We start from the raw sequence: 20,782 nt of genomic DNA, 5'->3' as shown, positions 1-20,782 counted from the left end.
AGTGAGGACCCCAGGCCCAGCACATCCAATGAGGACCCAGGGAAAGGAGAGCTTCTCCAACAGTCACCAATCCCTGTCCCTGAGCCCTCCCCTAGCCACCCCCGCCTGCCCACTTCTGGGGGTGGGCGCCGTCACTCACCCAGAAGGGCCGTCTGCGGGTGGGTCCGAGCGTGTCTGCCTCTCGCGATGGACCTCCCACGTGACCGCTCCCTGGCCTCGGCAGGGAGGAGGAGGATCTGTCCAAGGATCAGCAGAAAGCAGCCTGCGAGCATCTTTTCCATTTTCAAGACGAGCAAGAGGGGCAAGGCTGTGACAAACACAACACGAGAAGGGGACAGGGTGAGATTTCTGGGTCTCCCTGAACTCCAGGAGCTGCAGGCCCGCCGCCCCGCCTTTTCAGAGTTCAGACAGGCCACTTGTACTCAAAATGCCATTTGTGTGTTTGGCCTTTGAGAGCTTCAGTAGCCCCCGTTGGTTGGCTCTTCTTGGACACTCTGAACAGGGCATGCATAGTTGGAATTTTTCATCCCTTTAATCACTATAAGACTGAAAGGAAAACTTGAGAAAAATCTGTCCTGAAATTTCTTATCGGTTAAGTTCATTATCAATTATTCACAGTCACATTTTACATTTTGGATTTGAACAAGAAAAGACTATTCTATAACTGAGAGTTCCAAGTAACAATATTCGTTCAGTCTAATAATAGCAGATGGCATCATTTAGTTTATATAAATTATATATATATAATTCATTGCTGGGCGTGGAGGCTCACGCCTGTAATCCCAGCACTTTAGGAGGCCAAGGCGGGTGGATCACGAGGTCAGGAGTTTGAGACCAGCCTGGCCAACATGGCGAAACCCTATCTCTATTAAAAATACAAAAATTAGCTGGGCATGGTGGCGCACACCTGAAGTCCCAGCTACTTGGGAGGCTGAAGCAGCAGAATCACTTCAACCCGGGAGGCAGAGGTTGCAGTGAGCTGAGATTGCCCCACTGCACTTCAGCCTGAGTGACAGAACAAGACTGTCTCAAAAAAAAAAAAAAAAAATTCATGTGTAGTAGACATAAAGTAGCCTCATATAGCCAGCCTCCCTGCCTCCCTGCCTCCCACATATATTTATTACAAGTGTTGGCACAGTGGTTATGGACTTGGACTCTGGTACTAGATTGAGGCCATGTGCCAGGCCCTATTCTAAATTCTTTACCTATAGTAACTTGCTCGCCTACCTAATATTATTCCCGCATTCTCATAAGGCTCAGGAAGGTTCAGTGACCTGCCCAAGGTCACACACAGTTAGCAAGTGTCAGAGCCAGATTTCAAACCCAGGGTCAAGGCTGGGTGCCATGGCTCATGTCTGTAATCCTAGTGCTTTGGGAGGCCTAGACAGGTGGATTGCTTGATGCCAGGAGTTTGAAACCAGCCTGGTCCACATAGCAAGGCCCTGTTTCTACCAAAAAAAAAAAAAATGGTTAATTTATTTAAAAAGTTAAAAAAGGCCAGGCATGGTGATTTACACCTGTAATCCCAGCACTTTGGGAGGCCAAGGCGGGCAGATCACTTGAGGCCAAGAGTTTGAGACCAGCCTGGTCAACATGGAGAAACCCCAGTCAGGCCTGCAGTCCCAGCTACTTACGAGGCTGAGCAACAAGAATTTCTTGAACCCAGGAGGCAGAGTCTGCAATGAGCAGAGATTGCACAACTACTCTTCGAGCCTGGGTGACAGAGCGAGAGGGCCGGGGTGGGGCAGGGACCATGTTTCAAAGCTTATTTAAAAAAACTTCCCTATTTCAGCAAGCTATTTGTTCAGCAAATTGCTTCCAGGAATTGACCTGGAAATGGACCTGGGGTTGTCAACCTTCAGAGTCCAGTTTTTTTTTTTTTTTTTTTTTTTTTGAAATGGAGTTTCGCTCTTGTTACCCAGGCTGGAGTGCAATGGCACGATCTCAGCTCACCACAACCTCCGCCTCCTGGGTTCAGGCAATTCTCCTGCCTCAGCCTCCTGAGTAGCTGGGATTACAGGCACGTGCCACCATGCCCAGCTAATTTTTTGTATTTTTAGTAGAGACGGGGTTTCACCATGTTGACTAGGATGGTCTCGATCTCTTGACCTTGTGATCCACCCACCTCGGCCTCCCAAAGTGCTGGGATTACAGGTGTGAGCCACTGCACCCGGCCTCAGAGTCCAGTTTTTCACAGTTGCTGTATTGAACTAGCGAATGTTTTTTCAGCATCTCCTATGTACCAGGCGCTGGGCCAAATGCCTTCAATGTATGAAGTGATTTAATTCATAGAGTAACTCAGAGAAGTTAAGTAACTTGCCCGAGGTTACATTGCTCATAAGATGTAAAGTTCCAGAACCCACTAGCTCAGCAGTCCCCAATCTTTTTGGCACCAGGGACCGATTCCATGGAAGACAATTTTTCTTTTCTTTTCTTTTCTTTGAGACAGAGTCTCACTCTGTCGCCCAGACTGGAGTGCAGTGGCGAGATCTCGGCTCACTGAACCTCTGCCTCCTGGGTTCAAGTGATTCTCCTGCTTCAGCCTCCCCGGTAGCTGGGATTACAGGTGCCCGCCACAATGCCTAATTTTTGTATTTTTAGTAGAGACAGGGTTTCACCATGTTGGTCAGGCTGGTCTTGAATGCCTAACCTTGTGATCCGCCCACCTCAGCCTCCCAAAGTGCTGGGGTTACAGTCATGAGCCACCGCCCAGCAGACAATTTTTCCACAGACCCGGCTGTGGGGGGTGGTTTCGGGATGATTCAAGCGCATTACATTTATTGCGCACTTTATTTCTATTATTATTACACTGCAATAGATAATGAAATAATTATCCAGTTCACCATAATATAGGAATCAGTGGGAGCCCTGAGCTTGTTTTCCTGCAACTAGATGGTCTCATCTCGGGGTGACGGGAGACAGTGGCAGATATCATCAGGCATTAGGTTCTCATAGGGAGTATGCAGTTCACAGTAGGGTTCACATTCCTTTGAGAATTTAATGCCTTAATTTGTGCAGCAGCAATTAAAAAAAAAAAAGAATCTAACGGATCTAGTGGTGCTGCTGATCTGACAGGAGGCAGAGCCCAGGCGGTAACGCAGGCGATGGGGAGTGGCTGTAAATACAGATGAAGCTGAGCTGGCCCAACTGCTCACCTCCTGCTGTGTGGTCTGGTTCCTAACAGAACACGGACCGATTCCTCGGGGTTGGGGACCCCTGCACTAGTTCATTACAAATAACTACTTTCCTCACCCCCTCTTTTTTTTTTTTGAGACGTAGTCTCGCACCGTAGCCCAGGCTGGAGTGCAGTGGCACGATCTCTGCTAACTTTGCAACCTCCGCCTCCCAGGTTCAAGCGATTCTCCCACCTCAGCCTCCTGAGTAGCTGGGATTACAGGCACCCGCCACCACGCCCAGCTAATTTTTGCATTTTTAGTAGAGATGGGCTTTCAGTATGTTGACCAGGCTGGTCTCGAACTTCTGACCTCATGATCTGCCTGCCTCCGCTTCCCAAAGTGCTGGGATTACAGGCGTGAGCCACTGTGCCTAGCTCACCCCGCTTTTTAAACCATTTAATCTCTCTTTTTCTTTTTTGAGTCAGGGTCCCACTCTGTCACCCAGGCTAGAATGCAGTGGTGTGACCATGGATCACTGCAGCCTGAACCTCCCAGGCTCGAGTGATCCCCACTTCAGCCTCCCAAGTAGCTGGGACCACAGGTGTGAGCCAACACACCCAGCCTATTTAAACTCTTTACTAATCAGATTGGTCCCTTTTCATAGCTTTAACTCTGAGATTCCTTCTGAACAAAGGAAGAAAACTTAAAACGTCTTGCCTCTTTCTCAAATCCTGAACTTACTATTTACTTTCAAGCTGCCTTGCTATTTAACATCTTGGGTTTTTTTTTAGGGGTTGGGGGACAGGGTCTACTCTGTCACCTAGGCTGGAGTGCAGTGGCACAATATCTCACTGCCTCTTGGAACTCCTGAACTCCAGTGATCCTCCCACCTAAGCCTCTGAGTAGCTGGGACTTCAGGTGTGCGCCGTCACACCTCCTCACCTTATTTTACAAAACACTATTGATATGTGATTATAAACACTATTTATATGTGTTACATCATTTATATGTGATTTATTATTTTATTGCTATTCCCATTTCTCCAAACTGAGCAGATAAAAAGTCCAGGCTTATTTGTTTCAAAATGTATACAACATGCTCTCAAGGCCCACTTCCACTCTGAGTCATTTGCACTTAAACACTTGGAATATGATGTGGTGTGTGATCATTTCCAAAAAACAAGCACCGTTGCATATGGTTTGGGTTTACTGTGGATTTCAAGAAATGTTTGTACTTTCGAGTCATCATTGCTAACCAAAAGGCAATGAGAATAGCTGAAGAGTGAGGATTTAAAAATAAAGCAGTGCTCGATTCGGCAGCACATATACTAAAATTGGAACGATACAAAGAAAAATAAAGCAAAATAATGCTAGCTGTCTAACCCTGAGAAGGTTACTTACCCTCTCTTGACCTCAGTTTCCTCATCTTTAAAATTGAGATAACAGCAGACGTAATTGTTATATAGAATAAATAGGTTCGTATTTAGATGTATTTAAAGCACTTCAAACACTGCCTGGCATATAGTAAGTGCTGAATAAGCATTAGCTATTTGTTGTTGTTGTTGCTGTTATTATTCGGAGACAGAGACTCACTCTGTTGCCCAGGCTGGAGTGCAGTGGCACAATCTTGGCTCACTGCAACCTCTGCCTCTCAGGTTCAAGCAATTCTCATGCCTCAGCCTCCCCAGTAAATAGAACTACAGGTGTGCCACACCATGCCCAGCTAATTTTTTGTGTTTTAGTAGAGGCAGGGCTTCACCATGTTGCCCAGGCTAGTCTTGAACTCCTCGCCTACCTCAACCTCCCAAAGTGCTAGGATTACAGGCACGAGCCACTACACTCAGCCTGTTCTTGCTGTTATTATTATTGGTATTATTCTATCATCAAGCCAATCAATAGTATATAATGTTGGCCGGGCACAGTGGCTCACACCTGTAATCCTGGCACTTTGGTAGGCCGAGGAGGGCAGATTACTTGAGGTCAGGAGTTTGAGACCAGCCTGGGCAACACGGCAAAACCCCATCTCTATAAAAAATGCAAAAATTAGCTGAACAGGGTGGCACACACCTGCAGTCCCAGCTACTCGGAAGGCTGAGACTGGAACATTGCTTTGATCCCGAGAGGTCGAGGCTGCAGTGAGCCATGATAATGCCACTGCACTCCAGCCTAGGCAACAGAATGAGACTATGTCTCAAAACAAACAAACAAAATGCAATAGCATGACAAGTCACAGACTAGTAGAAAATATTTGTAAAATATGTATCTGATCGATTATTTCTATTCAGACTATATAAACTCTTTTTTTTTTTTTTTGAGATGGAGTCTTGCCCTGTCACCCAGGCTGGAGTGCAGTGGTGTAATTTTGGCTCACTGCAACCTCCACCTCCTGGGTTCAAGTGATTCTCCTGCCTCAGCCTCCTGAGTAGCTGGGAGTACAGGTGTGCACCAGCACACCTGGCTAATTTTTGTATTTTTAGTAGAGATGGGGTTTCACTATGTTGGCCAGGCTGGTCTCGAACTACTGACGTCAGGTGATTCACCCGCCTTGTCCTCCCAGAGTGCTAGGATTACAGGTGTGAGCTGCCTTGCCCCGCTGGGACTATATAAACTCTTATCACTCAAGAAGAGGACAAACAACCCACTTCAGAATGCGCAAGAGATTTGAACAATCACATTACCAAAGAAGATATCTGGATGACAAATAAACATATGAAAAGATGTTCAACATCTTTAGTCATTAGAAAAATACAAATTAAAAGCACAATAAGAAGATGCCACAACAAATCCACTAGAATAAATAAAATTAAGAGTATAATAGTGACCTGGGAATATGAAAAAATTACTTTAAAAAATTGTAAAGACTGATATAACCAGGTGTTGGTGAGAATATGAAGAAACTGGAGTCTTAGCTGGGCACAGTGGTGCATACTCAGAATCCCAGAACTTTCAGAGGTCAAGGTGAGTGATCCCTTGAGCCCAGGAGTTTGAGACCAGCCTGGGCAACATGGCAAAACCCCATTGCTACAAAAAATACAAAAATTACCCAGGCATGGTGGCACAAAGGAAGAAAACTTAGAATAGCTACTTGGGGGCAGGGCTGAGGTGGGAGAATCACTTGAGCCCAGGAGGTTGAAGCTGTAGTGAGCCAGGATCGCCGCCACTGCACGCCAGCCTGGGTGACAGAGCAAGACCCTGCCTCAAAAAAAAGAAAATCTTACAGTGACTTGAAAACTAACATGAACTCTTCTAAGTTTCCTTTAAGTAGGAATAATTTTAATATAAAATATTTTTAAAGAAAGTAGAGATCCAAGATGGCTGATGATTAGCAGCTCGGGCACGTACCTCCCAGTGAAAGCGCAAAGAACGAGAGGACGCCACACTTTCAGACGAATATTAGTTGCTCATGGACCAGGAGATTCCCAGTGGAGGAGCTCCACGGGTCGCCAGGGCGACTCTTGTGGCCGGCGTGGCGGTTTTGCTGGTGCCTTAGCACGCCAGTTCTTGGTGCAGAGTCCGGAGATTCCCGGGCAGAAAAACACCATCAATCTTAACACCGCTGTTTTGGCCGGCTCAGTGGATTGCTCAGATTTCGGCACAGGGAATCAACAAGTTGGACGTCAGAGACCCAGTTAGAAAGTCGGTAATTATAAAGACGACAGACGGACAAATATATAATGAAGGGAAGAAACCAGCGTAAAAAGGTAGAGAATACTCAAAATCAGAATGCCTCTCCCTCTACAGGGGATTGCAATTCCTCATCAGTAACGGAACAAGGCTTAATAGATTACACGTGTGTTCCAATAACAGAAGCAGGTTTCAAAACGTGGGTGATAAGAAACTTCTGTGAATTAAAAGAACTTATTCTAACCCAATGCAAAGAAACTAAGAACCTTGAAAAAAGGTTTGACGAAATGTTAATGAGAATGGACAATTTAGAGAAGAATATAAGTGAATTGATGGAGCTGAAAAACACAACACGAGAACTTCGCGAAGCATGCACAAGTTTAAACAGTCGAATTGATCAAGCAGAAGGAAGGCTATCAGAAGTCGAGGACCAGCTCAGTGAAATGAAACGAGAAGACAAGAATGCAGAAAAAAGGATGAAAAGGAATGAGCAAAGTCTCCAGGAAATATGGGACTATGTGAAAAGACCTAATTTACGTTTGATAGGTGTACCTGAATGTGATGAAGAGAATGAATCCAAGTTGGAAAATACTCTTCAGGATATCATTCAGGAAAATTTTCCCAACCTGGCAAGGCAGGGTAATATTCAACTCCAGGTAATACAGAGAACACCACAAAGATATTCTTCAAGAAGACCAACCCCAAGGCACATAATCGCCAGATTTATTAGGGTTGAAATGAAGGAGAAAATACTAAGGGCAGCCAGAGAGAAAGGTCAGGTTACCCATAAAGGGAAACCTATCAGACTTACAGCAGATCTCTCAGCAGAAACCCTACAAGCCAGAAAAGAGTGGGGACCAATATTTAACATCCTTAAAGAAAAGAACTGTCAACCCAGAATTTCCTATCCAGCCAAACTAAGCTTTATGAGTGAAGGAAAAATTAAATCTTTTGCGAACAAACAAGTACTTAGAGAGTTCACCACCACCAGGCCTGCTTTACAAGAGCTTCTGAAAGAAGCACTATACATATAAAGGAACAACCAATATCAGCCTTTCCAAAAATATATCAAAAAGCAAAGAACTTTAACACAATAAAAAATTTACATCAACTAATGCGCAAAACAGCCAGCTAGCATCAAACACCGGTATTAAACTTATATATATTTTAATTGGATAAAAAGCCAAAATCCATCGGTATGCTGCATCCGGGCCCATCTTACATGCAACAATACACAAAGACTCAGAGAGAAGGAGGAAGATTTACCAATCAAACAGAGAGTAAAAATAAACTAATAAACAAAAAGCAGGAGATGCAATTCTCACCTCTGATAAAGTAGACTTTAAAGCAACAAAGATCAAAAGAGGCGAGGAATGACATTACATAATGGCAAAAGGATCAATGCAACAAGAAGAGCTAACGATTCTATAGATCAACGAGATAGAAAATTAACAAGGATATTCAGAGCTTGAACTCGGACCCGGAACAAGTAAACTTAATAAACATTTATAGAACTCTCCACTTCAAATACACAAAACATACATTACCACCTCACACCTATTCCAAAGGTGACTATATAATTGGAAGTAAATCACTCCTCAGTAATCGCATAGCATTTCATAGGTTTAAATTAAATATTGGTTGACTGTTTGTTTGTTATCTTCTTCCCTTATTCCTTCCTGACTACATCATTAAGTATAATTATCAGTATAAAAGAGCTTTTCAATACCCATTACTAAATTGCATTCTAGCCTGGGCAAGAAAGCAATACTTCCATTCTCTCTCCCTCTTTCTTTTCCTTCTCCCTCCTCCCCATTCTCTCTCTCTCTTTCTCTTCCTCTTTCCTCCTTCCTATTCTCTCTCTTTCTCTTTAAAAAAAAAAAAAAAGAAAATTAAAAATAAATTTTAAAAAGGAATTATGATATTAGTTGTGGGCTTGTAAAAAAGATAAATAGGCTGGGTGTAGTGGCGCATGCCTGTAATCTCAGCACTTTGGGAGGCCGAGGAGGGCAGATTACTTGAGGTCAGGAGTTCGAGACCAGCCTGACCAACATGGAGAAACCCCATGTCTACTAAAAATACAAAATTAGCAAAACTCCATCTCAAAAAGAAAAAAAAAAGGTAAATAATAAGGATTGGGCATGGTGGCTCACGCCTGTAATCCCAGCACTTTGGGAGGCTGAGGTGGGTGGATCACCTGAGGTCAGGAGTTTAAGACCAGCCCAGCCAACATTACAAAACCCTGTCTCTACAAAAAATACAAAAAAATTAACCAGGCATGGTGGCACATGCCTGTAATCCCAGCTACTCGGGAGGCTGAGGCAGGAGAATTGCTCGAACCTGGGAGGTGCAGGTTGTAGTGAGCCGAGATTGCACCATTGCCCTCCAGCCTGGGTGACAGAGTGACTCTGTCTCAAAAAAAAAAAAAAAAGATGAATAATAAGGAATGGGGAAAAGGATACAATATAGCTACCAACATAAAATCAGTATGGCAATATTAATAACAGACAAGATAGATTTTTTTCCTAAAAACTGCAATGGCAATGAAACAAGAAAAAATTAAATCAGTGCATGTATCCATCTCAATGGTTGTTTCTTAGTTTGGCATTTACAGCTGTCAGCATTTGAAGATCAGGACCCATTTCTAACTGGAAAATGAAATGATGTTTGAGAACGGTTCCTTTCATGTATGGGCATATGAGAAGAATTGCTGTGCTGAGAAATAGAGGTTAATTCAATCTGAACAGATTCCATGAAGCATTTGGGAACATGGAAAGAATATTTTAAAATAATACAACAGCTTTGACTTTTGTTTCAGCAATTTTTCTCTTCTCCATGGGACAATGAGTCTTTTCATTTAACTTTACCAAGGGGGTAGGGGAAGAGAGAGAAGGAGATTGTTCTATCTCAGCTACGGGTTCTTCTAAGCATCACTGTTGCAGTAAACCAACAGGCGAGAATTCCCTCCAGAGCCAGAACTGTATGCTGTGGGCCTTGAGACAAGAGGCCTGGTTCTGCACACCTGTGTGACCTCACCTAGGTGACAACTCTCTGGGCTTTCACTAGTCATCCATAAAATGAGAGGCATGGCCTGGAAGCCAAGTTTCTCAGCCTAAACCAGACCACTGGCAAGATCCTGCCATCCCAAAGAAGGTGGCAAGATCCCCTGTCCAGTGGTAACCCCACCTGGAGACAAGAAGAGAAAGGAGACAGGACACTAACATTTGTTAAGTGCCTGTGATGGGCCGGCCAGCGAACTGGGCAGTTTGGACAGTATCATCTCATTTGATCACCACAATCATTCTGTGAGGCAGATGAGTTTCAAATTTTGTGGATGGAACACTAAGATTTACAGGTAGAAAGACCTCTCCCAAGACTTCAGAGCTCATTAACTGGCAGAGCCAGGGTTCTACCCTGGCCCCTCTCAGGCAGTCAGTCCACTTGTTAAGAAAAAGAGATTTTCAGGCTGGGCATGTTGGCTCACGCCTGTAATCCCAGCACTTTGGGAGGCCAAGGAGGGTGGATCACTTGAGGCCAGGAGTTTGAGATCAGCCTGGACAACATGGTGAAACCCCATCTCTACTAAAAATACAAAAATTAGCTGGCTATGGTGGTGTATGCCTGTAATCCCAGCTACTCAGGAGACTGAGGCAGAAGAACCGTTTGAACCCGGGAGGCAGAGGTTGCAATGAGCTGAGATCGCCCCATTGCACTCCAGCCTGGGTGACAATGCGAGACTCAGTCTCAAAAAAAGAGGTTTTCCTAATGATAAGTTCTTAGACATCGGGCTCAATAGTTTCGCCCAAGACCTCTCTGTCGGCATAACTGGGTATGTGCACCAACTGTTCTACGTGTTCACAGAGAATCATGCAATACTGGAGCTGCGTGAATCTCAGGCTGTACCTTCCTGTCTCCCGCCTAATGCTGGAATCCCCGGCAAATGGGAAACCAATCTCTGGGTGGGACGCAAGGCCATCCAGGATCTTCAGGCAGCTCTAAATGTTAGACTTCAGTTCTCCTCGATATTGACCTGATGCTGCTGTTTGTAACTTCCACCCAGTGGTGCAGGCCTACTTGCCAACTCAGCCTGTCCAGACACAAAGTCATCTTTTCCTCATATCCTTTCATGGTCATGCTAACCCCATCCGCCCAGCCATCCAGACCAGAAACCTGGAGCCAGCCTCCACGTGTCCTCTGCATCCTCATCACATTTGTGAGTGGACAAATTCTGGTGTTCCCACCTCTGCACGGCTGCCCTGTTCAGACCTCCTGATGGTTCTCACTGCTGCAGCGAATGTTCTACCCTTACCCCTTCTCAACCAGACTCCAAGGAGCCTCAGAACTGCCCTCCCTGCCTTGGTCCCTCATCTACTGGCCCTTCCCTTGTTTTGAATCTGTCTGTGGCTTCACTGTGCAGTGCTAACATTCAAGGCCCTCCATGACTGACCACTGCCCACCTCTCTGACCATGGTGGCCTCCACATCCACCCCAGCCTCCCCATTAGGGCTTGAAGAACTCAGACTCTTGTCATAGTGGGGTGCCTCCATCCATGCCGGTCCCTCGGCCTGAAATATCTACATTCTACATTTATTGAAATTGCATTCAGTCCTCAAGCCTCAGCTCACATGTCACTCATGCTATAAATATTCTCTCATTTTGCCAATGGGAATTGACTGCTTCATACACTCCTGACAATGGGTTTTGTTGTCTGCTGCAGTACACACCTTGTCACCTCTATTTGCTCCTTGTGCTAGGTACCAAATTGTGTAAATAAATTTTTTAAAATTATTAATTTGGTCAGGTGCGGTGGCTCACACCTGTAATCCCAGCACTTTGGGAGGCCGAGGCGGGTGGATCTCCTGAGGTCGGGAGTTTAAGACCAGCCTGACCAACATGAAGAAACCCTGTATGTACTAAAAATACAGAATTAGCTGGGTGTGGTTGTGCATGCCTATAATCCCAACCACTTGGCAGGTTGAAGCAGGAGAATTGCTTGAACCGGGAGGGCGGAGGTTGCGGTGAGCCGAGATTGCGCCATTGCACTCCAGCCTGGGTAACAAGAGAGAAACTCCGTCTCAAAAAAAAAAATTATTCCTCTGAATCTAGGTGGAAATAAATTTTTTTAAAAAATTATTAATTTGAACAAACATATTTATTGATGTTTCTTTTTTTTTTTTTTTTTGAGATGGAATTTCGCTCTTGTTACCTAGGCTGGAGTGCAATGGCGCGATCTCGGCTCACCGCAACCTCCGCCTCCTGGGTTCAAGCAATTCTCCTGCCTCAGCCTCCTGACTGGCTGGGATTACAGGCACGCGCCACCATGCCCAGCTAATTTTTTTTTGTATTTTTAGTAGAGACGGGGTTTCACCTTGTTGACCAGGATGGTCTCGATCTCTTGACCTCATGATCCACCCACCTCGGCCTCCCAAAGTGCTGGGATTACAGGCGTGAGCCACCACGCCCGGCTTGATCTTTCATTAATTGATAAAATATCAGTTGAAACAAACTGGTCCTGGTTCTGCATCCAAGTACCAAAGTCAAGCCCATGTCTTCCTCTACATACTATGTTTTCCTGAATGAATGTAGGGGACTGTAATAGGAGAATAGTATCTTCCTTTTTTTCTTCTTCTTCTTCTTTTTTTTTTTTTTTGAGATGGAGTTTTGCTCTTGTTGCCTAGGCTGGAGTGCAGTGGCGTGATCTTGACTCACTGCAACCTCAACCTCCCGTGTTCAAGCGATTCTCCTGCCTCAGCCTCCAGAGTAGCTGGGATTACAGGTGCCTACCATCACGCTCAGCTAATTTTTTGCATTTTTAGTAAAAATGGGGTTTCATCATGTTGGCCAGGCTGTTCTCGAACTCCTGACTGTAGGTGATCCATCCGCCTTAGTCTCCCAAAATGCTGGGATTACAGGTGTGAGCCACTATGCCTGGTCTTCTTCTTCCTTTTTTTTTTTTTGAGACAGAGTCTCACTCTGTCACCCAGGCTGGAGTGCAGTGGCACGATCTTAGCTCACTGCAACCTCTGTGTTCAAGCAATTATTCTGCCTCAGCCTCCTGAGTAGCTGGGACTACGCACCACCATGCCCGGCTAATTTTTGTATTTTTAGTACAGATGGGGTTTCATCATATTGGCTGGGCTGGTTTCGAACTCCTGACCTTGTGATCCGCTCACCTCAACCTCCCAAAGTGCTGGGATTACGGGCGTGAGCCACCACACCCAGCTTTTTTTTTTTTTTTTTTTTGACAGAATCTTTCTCTGTTGCCCAGGTTTGCAGTGCAGTTGCACAATAATGGCTCCTTGCAGCCTTGATGCACAATAATAACTCATTGCAGCCTTGACCTCCCAGGTTCAAGCCACCCTCCTGCCTCAGCCCCGCCCCCATAACTGAGACTGCAGGCCAGCACCATCACATTTTTGTATTTTTTGTAGAGATGAAGTTTCACCATGTTGTCCAGCTGGTCGCAAGCTCCTAGGCTCAATGATCCTCCAGCTTTGGCCTCCCAAGTGCTGGGATTACAGGTGTGAGCCATAGTGCCTGGCTCCCATCTTCCTGATTAGAAGACTTCACATAGAATTTCTTGGTCAACTTGAATATTTTAAAGGATATAGATGAAATATCAAATATCTACTTATAAGAATGTATCAATTTAGTCACAAATACATATTTAAAACATTTTAAGTTATAAAATAATCTGTTAACTTAGAAAAGTTGCTTTTTTCATTTTATAAATGTTCATAAAGCAATGTCTTCAAATGCCTTACCTGCCTCTCTAACATCAATTTTGTTGTTGTTGTTGTTGGGAGTTTTGCTCTTGTTGCCCAGGCTAACATGCAATGGCATGATCTCGGCTTACTGCAACCTCTGCCTCCTGGGTTCAAGCAATTCTCCTTTCTCAGCCTCCAGAGTAGTGCCCACCACAACTCCCAGCTAATTTTGTATTTTTAGTAGAGACGTGGTTTCATCATGTTGCTCAGGCTGGTCTCAAACTGCTGACCTCAATTGATCCACTCACTAATTTTGGTCAATTGATTTCTATAAGTATTCCAAGTTAGCACTGATTGAGGTTCACTGCCTCAGACTTCTTGAACACAAGATGGAAATAAACTTCTTTCTTTAAGCCACTGTCATTTCATTTTTTCTGTAACCTGCAGCTGAACTTAATCCTAATCAGTAGACCATTTTTAAGTCTCTCATAATGAATGCATTTGGCACCAGTGCTAAATACAATCTTCCAGACACAGTATCATCCTTACTTATGATTCTCCTGCTCACAAACTGTCGGTGGCTGCCATATACTAATAGGATTGAATGCAGACTGCTTAGCTTGGCATACAAAGCCCCATAATCTGGCTCTATGTTACAATGCTAACCTCAACAGCTCCTCGACCAACCCTGACAAAACATACAAGAGCGTGCATGTGTGCACACACACACATAGCACACACACACACACAGTCCTCATTGTCACCTCCATTCCAGCCTTGTCGCTCTATATGATATCTCTGAATATCTGCAGGTTGAGTTGTATTTATGACAACTGAGATATAGGTAGATAGTCACTCCCTTTCAAAATGAAGTGCGGGCCAGGAGCAGACGCTCATGTCTGTAATCCTGGCACTTTGGGAGGCTGAGTGGGGAGGATCACTTGACCCCAGGAATTGGAGACCAGTCTAGGTAATATAGTGAGACTTTGTCTCTACAAAAAAAAAATTTTTTTTTAATTAGCTGAGCATAATGGTACACACTTACAGTCCCAGCTACTTTGGAGGCTGAGGTGAGAGGATTCCTTGAGCCCCAGGAGGTGAAGGCTGCAGTGAACTACGATCATGCTACTGTGCTTCAGCCTGGGTGACAGAGAGAGATCTCAAAAAAAAAAAAAAAAGTGTGAGTGGAAACAATCTCAATGGCCCATAATAATAGTACAGAAAAATTGTGGTGTGACCATAAAATGGGATATTACACAGCAATAAAAAAGAATTAATTACAGCATATGATAACATGAGAAATTTACAAATGTAATATTCAACAAAATAACATTCAAAAATAGACAAAATGTATCTACAATCATAGGAATCAGAATTGTGTTTATACTTGGGGTGTTAGTGCACAGAAAGGAGCTGAGGGGGGATTCTGAATGCTGGCAGTGTTCTTATTTATTGATCAAAATACTGGTTACACATGGGTTTATGTCATGAAAATTACTCCAGCTGCATCCTTGATTAGCGTACTTTTCTGTAGGTAAACTTCAATAAGAAGTTTGTAGGCCAGGCACAGTGGCTCAAGCCTGTAATGCTAGCACTTTGGGAGGCCGAGGTGAGCAGACTGCTTGAGCTCAGGAGTAAGACCCTGTCTCTATAAAAAAATACAAAAATTAGCCAAGCATGGTGGCACACACCTGTAGTCCCAGCTACTCAGGAGGCTCAGGTAGGAGGTTAGCTACAGCCCAGGAGGCAAGGTTGCAGTGAGCTGGGATCACACCACTGCACTCCAGCCTGGGTGACAGAGTCAGACCCTGTCTCAAAAGAAAAAAAGAAAAGTTTGCTTAAAAAAACAGGCAAATACGGTTGAGTACAGCGGCTCATGCCTATAATCCCAGCACTTTGGGAGGCCAAGGCGGGCAGATCACACGGTCTGGAGTTCAAGACCAGCTTGGCCAACATGGTGAAACTGTCTCCACTAAAAACACAAAAATTAGTTGGGCAACTCTGAGAAAAACTCTGTCTCGAAAAGAAAAAAAAAAGACATATGAAAACAAACTCACCTAACTGGGAGGGTAGAGGGAGAAGCCCTAAACAGAAGCGAGCTAAAACTCTTTGATTGATTTTCTCTAATACTCTAGTATTTCTTTTTTCTAAATAGTTTTTCTTACCATCATGCCCAGTCTAATACTCTAATATTTCTGGCAGATAGAATAATGCCCCTCAAAGATGTCTATGGCCTAATTCCCAGAATCTGTCACTGTGTTGCCTTACATGGCAAAAGGGACTTTGGGACAGGCACAGCAGCTCACACCTGTAATCCCAGCACTTTGGGGGGCCAAGGTGAGCAGATCACCTGAGGTCAGGAGTTCGAAACCAGGCTGGCCAACATGGTGAAACCCTGTCTCTACTAAAAATACAAAAAATTAGCTGGGCGTGGGAGCTCACCGTAATTCCACCTATTTAGGAGGCTGAAGCAGGAAAATTGCTTGAACCTGGGAGGTGGAGGCTGCAGTGAGCTGAGATCACATCACTGCACTCTAGCCTGGGTGTTAGAGCAAGACTCTGTCTCGAAATAAAAAAAGGTGGAGGGAGGGACTTTGCAGACGTGATTAACTTAGGAATTCTGAGATGCAGTGATTAGCCCAGATTTTCTAGGTAGGGTTTTGTAAATGAGAGACAGGAGAGTCAGGATGGGAAGAAGGGCCGGAAGATGCTGGTATTGGCTTTGAGGATGAAAGAAGGAACCAGGAGCCAAGAAATGAAGTCAGCTTTTAGAAGTCAGAAAATGAACAACATTTTCCCAAGGGCCTACAGAAAGGAACCACAGAGCCCTGTTGACACCTTGATTTTAGCTCTGTGAAACCCATTTCAGAGTTCTGAACTCCGGAAACACAACATAACAACTTTGGGTTGTTTTAAACCACTATGTTTGTGAAATTTGTTATAGCAGCAATAGGTAACTAATACAACAACATAAAATAACTACAGTGTATCCCCATGGGCAGTGAGCCCCACTTTCTATAAGTAGATAAAGGTTCCTCTGACAGTACTTTTAGAATAACTTTCCAAAAATGTTAGCTGGTCCACCTGCTCAGCCACTGATTTTTACATGCAGGTATTTTGTGAAATTTTCCATTTCAATTGACTCACTTTGAGTACTTTACATCCTTCACACACTGTTGTATAAATTCACATTAATTATTTCATTTAACCCTTACAATAAACCTATGACATAGTATCACACCCATTTGACAGATGATAAAACCGAGGCTCAGACAATAATAGTAAGCAAAGCTAACAAATATTGAGCATTTATTCTGATCTAGGAACTGTACATGTGTTAACTAATTTAATTCTCCCAAAAATCCTATTCCGCATTTACAGATGAAGAAACAGATGTCAGGCACAGAGAGTCTAAGTAACTTTCCAAAATCTTTGCAGGTATGAGGGGCTGTGACTGGAACCCAGGTCCTCGGGGCGCCAGGAGCAGTGTGCTTTGGGTTGTGCCCCCACTCCATCTCATCCATGTCAAAGCTACTGTCGTAGTCATTACAAGTTACTGACAACAGCCCAGGCTTCTGGAATTCGGTCCAGCCCTGTCATTCCACCTGAGCCCCCTTCAGGCAGTGAGTGCTGTCTGCCAAATGCAAGCCGGGGTTCAAGGATGGCCTCATGGGCTGAAGCTCCAAGTGGCAAGGGGCCCCTTGGAAGGACCTCCCTGGCACTGTTCACTGGCCACAGCAACCACATGCCCCATTCTCCCCTTGGCATATTCTCAGCCTCCCTCTTTTCCTGGCCCTCTGGAGTTACCTCCCCATATACTTTAAGCAGGGGAGTCCTCCATAGCTTCCATAGAAGACAGGGAATCCCTGAAATGGACGCTGTTGCATGTGCTACAGACCAGAGGGCAGCGAGTCTCAGGAACAGCACTGGGACTTTTTTTTTTTTTTGAGATGGAGTTTTGCTCTTGTTGCCCAGGTTGGTGAGCACGATCTCGGCTCACCACAACCTCTGCCTCCTGAATTCAATTAATTCTCCTGCCTCAGCCTCCTGAGTAACTGGGATTACAGGCCTGCACCACCACACCCGGCTAATTTTGTATTTTTAGTAGAGACAGGGTTTCTCCCTGTTGGTCAGGCTGGTCTCGAACTCCTGACCTCAGGTGACCCACCCGCCTCTGCCTCCCAAAGTGCTGGGATTACAGGTGTGACCCACCGCACCCCGCTACTTGACTGGTCTTAAACCTCTCCCGCTCACCTCTCCCATTGCTTGTTCAGCCTCACACTCCAACACCTTGCTCAAGCCAGTGTTATACCCTCCACATCCTCTTCAGTCAGCTTTTCCTGAGTTCTAAGCCTGTCACTTCCCCTTTACCTCTCCCCACCTCACCCCTTGCCCTCTCTTAGGTGCCAGCTAGAAATATTTTTATATAAACTGTGGAATTTTTTCCCCCAGAAACTTCCAGTGGCTCTCTTATTTCAAAGAGCAAATATCTCTCCTTTTCTTTAAATCTCAGTTTTAAACTACATTTTAACTACCACACTTTTAACTACCTTTTGCTAAACAAAGGCATGTGGCATTTGCTGATAAGAGCTTAGGGCATGACAGCTGCTCAAGGGCGTTTCAGATTTGGACTCTGCTCTGACACCTCCAGCAAGCGAGGTCAGGCCTTCGTGGCTCTAGGTTGCCTGGGTCTGCACTCTGGGAACGAGGAACCCCAGAGCCCCGATTTATAGAAGACAGTGTCCTGGTAACTTGAGGACCTGAGGTTGAATTCTATTGGCAGAAATAAAAGTAAAAAGTGTGGACAGATAGGAAAATGGAAGGTGAAGAGCCACAACTATCTCGTTCTCCAAGGAGGATTCTAAGCACCAAGTTTCAGGGGCTGAGAGGAAACGTTCCAGACCATAAACCCATCTTGGTATTTTGACATGGTTTTATGAGGTTATCCCTTTGGAAGCACGCAGGGAGAACTGTGCCCGAGTGGATTCCGGCAAGGAAATGGCATTTGAATACAGGCCAGTTCTTATCTGCCACCCTCGCATATCCATGGAGAGCCTCTTTTTCTGAAGTGGGGAAGAGGTGCATTCATTGCTCATAGCAGCTCTTGCTATTTCTGGAAAGACAAGCGATGGAGCTCACCTAATCTTAGGATGCTCCTGGAGAAGTTCTAAGGACTTCACTTGCCATATCTCATTTAATCCTCACAGCCCTGTGGATATTACCATCCTCATTAGACAGATGAGGAAACTAAGGCATACAGTAGTTGGGTAGCTTCAAGTTATCAACTCTGTAAACTTCACAGCTGGGGTTGGAACCCAAGCAGGCTGACCCAAGGTTGGTGCAGATGCATTGTGGCTTCCTGATTTATGACAATTTGAAACTTGGTCAGTTGGGTTTGATCAGGGTGGGCGTGTGTGATTCTCAGGAGAGCACCTTCCTGTGCCCCCAGTCCTGGAGACCCTACCAGGGACAGCCCCCATTTCTCTGTCCTCTCCCCAAACGGCTCCAAACTGTCCTGGGGTTTCTAGCAACTACCACAAAATGCCTTCCCCTTTCTCTCCCTCTTCCACAGTATAGGGAAGCTGGAGATTTGGCTGCCATAGAGACCCAAGAACAAAATCAAGATCACACGGGCATGAAAATACCAGGTTCCGAAGAGGTAAGAGGGAGTCATCGGCTGTCCCTGGACTAGGAATCACGCCGCATACCCGCTCAACAAGTCTCCCTTTCCCCGGGTCGGGGTGGCCCGGGTCTGGGCGTCCCTGCTGCAGGGCACAGCGCCTCCACCGGGCACTCCGGCGAGGCTGCTGCGCGGCGCGGCGCGTCCTGCGCAGGGAGCGCGCCCAGTTCTCCGGGCCGGGGTGGCGGGACTTCTCTGGCCGAGGAGTCGGGCAGCGCTGCCTTCCCATTTCCGCTGTCCTCGGAGGGGTCGGAGGGGTCTGAGGCGCCGGGTCCCCGGGACGCTGGGGGCCGCAGTGCGGGGCTAGGGAGGGCGCCTGCGCGCGGGTCAACCCGGGCTCGGTCTGTCTGTGGGTCGGTCCGCCTGCACCTCGGGGCCGCCCGGCCGCGCAGAGCCGAGGGAAAGCGCGCCGCGCTCACCTGCAGCCTCCCGCGCCTGGGAAGCGAGGCAGGGGCGCAGCCACCCGGGTCTTCCTCGTCGGCCTCTTCGCCTCGCCAAGGGCCGCGGCTCTCCTCGAGGATCGCTCGTGGGAGGCGAGGACGGGGCCCCAGCCGCTGCCGCTGCCGCTGCCGCTGTCTCCGCCGCCGCCTGCTCCAAGTCCCATCCCAGAGCTCTCCCCTCGCTCGCCGGCTGCCTGGGAGGCGCTGGGCAAGGGCGGGCGGGCGGAGGGGGAGGCGGTGCCGCGCGAGGGTGGGGAAGGAGGGGTGTCCTCTTTGGGGATGGGGAAGGCGCGGAGAGAGAGCGGCGGCGAGGGCTGCCTCACCCTGCAGGCAGCCCCGGGAGCTGGGCACTCTGGCGGCGCGCCCTGCCTGCTGCAACCTGGCTCCACGCAGTCCGTGCCCGAGCCCAGGCGGGCATCACTCAAGGGTCAGAAGCCGCAGGCTAAGAACACAGGCAGCTTTAGGGACCTGTCGGGGTGGGAGTACGGGAAGGGGTCTTCTGGGGGAAAGGAGAGATAGCAGGAATCTTATATCTAGAACTTTGGGTCATGATCTGCAAGACGCACCCATTGACGACGGGGATGGAGAAAAAAGTGGTGAGAATTGGGCTAACAGATGACAAGCGCCAAGAGCTGTCTTGGCAGTGCCCAGAGCACCCCACCAGTGCCAGTTCATATTAACAGAGCGTCCACTGGCTGGAGACCAGGCCCCGGGGTGGGGAGGGGGTAAAGATGCCAGGATGGAGAGAAGACAACATTCCTTCCCCGAAGGAGCAGGGAAAGTCTAGTTCAGACAAGACTTTTGAAATTATGGGCTGAGACATTTGCAACTTTGCAAATTGGAGGAACCTCACCTTAGATGTCCCCACGGAGCTTTGGAGGGATGCAGAAGACAGGATTGGCTAGTGACAGTCAAAGTGGCCGGCACCCCACTCTACCAGCTCCCCAGCTCCTGAAGGCCGGGTGAGTGGTTCTACAACAGACCAAGACATCTCTTATAATGCTCCAAAATTCTATTCCCAAACCACTAACCAATACACCCAGTTCAGGTTTTAACAAGCTACCAGGAGAGGCAGCAGCACTAACTAGTTTCAAAACCTCTGGACGTGCCACAGACTGATAATTTGGTGCTTTGGGCCAACTTCGTTTTGTAATTAACCAATACTCCTATTTGATGATAGAGTTGGTTTCTGAAATACGAATAAACGTCACGTACA

At 46.3% G+C, this 20,782-nt stretch overlaps 1 protein-coding gene across 3 annotated transcripts in view; it reads right to left on the bottom strand.

The window, feature by feature from the left end:
* The window catches only part of MATN2 (matrilin 2), a 173,369-nt gene extending 153,597 nt beyond the window's left edge, over nt 1–19,772 (bottom strand). For 2 of the 3 annotated variants that reach the window (XM_064384440.1, XM_064384441.1), the window contains exons 1-2: nt 19,546–19,772; nt 140–307 (exon numbers count right to left, since the gene is read on the bottom strand). In XM_064384440.1, the coding sequence (XP_064240510.1) occupies nt 140–281 (142 nt within the window). In that variant the 5' untranslated portion in view covers nt 282–307; nt 19,546–19,772. The remainder of the gene's footprint in view (nt 1–139; nt 308–19,545) is intronic. The other variant, XM_064384442.1, reaches the window with a different exon arrangement.
* Between the last annotated feature and the right edge of the window lie 1,010 nt (nt 19,773–20,782).

Source organism: Aotus nancymaae, unplaced genomic scaffold (assembly GCF_030222135.1).
Source record: "Aotus nancymaae isolate 86718 unplaced genomic scaffold, 86718_ANA_hifiasm-v0.15.2.pri h1tg000036l, whole genome shotgun sequence".
NCBI classification, from domain to species: domain Eukaryota; kingdom Metazoa; phylum Chordata; class Mammalia; order Primates; family Aotidae; genus Aotus; species Aotus nancymaae.
Note: the sequence above shows the minus strand (reverse complement) of the source record. Positions and strands in the feature narration are given on the sequence as shown.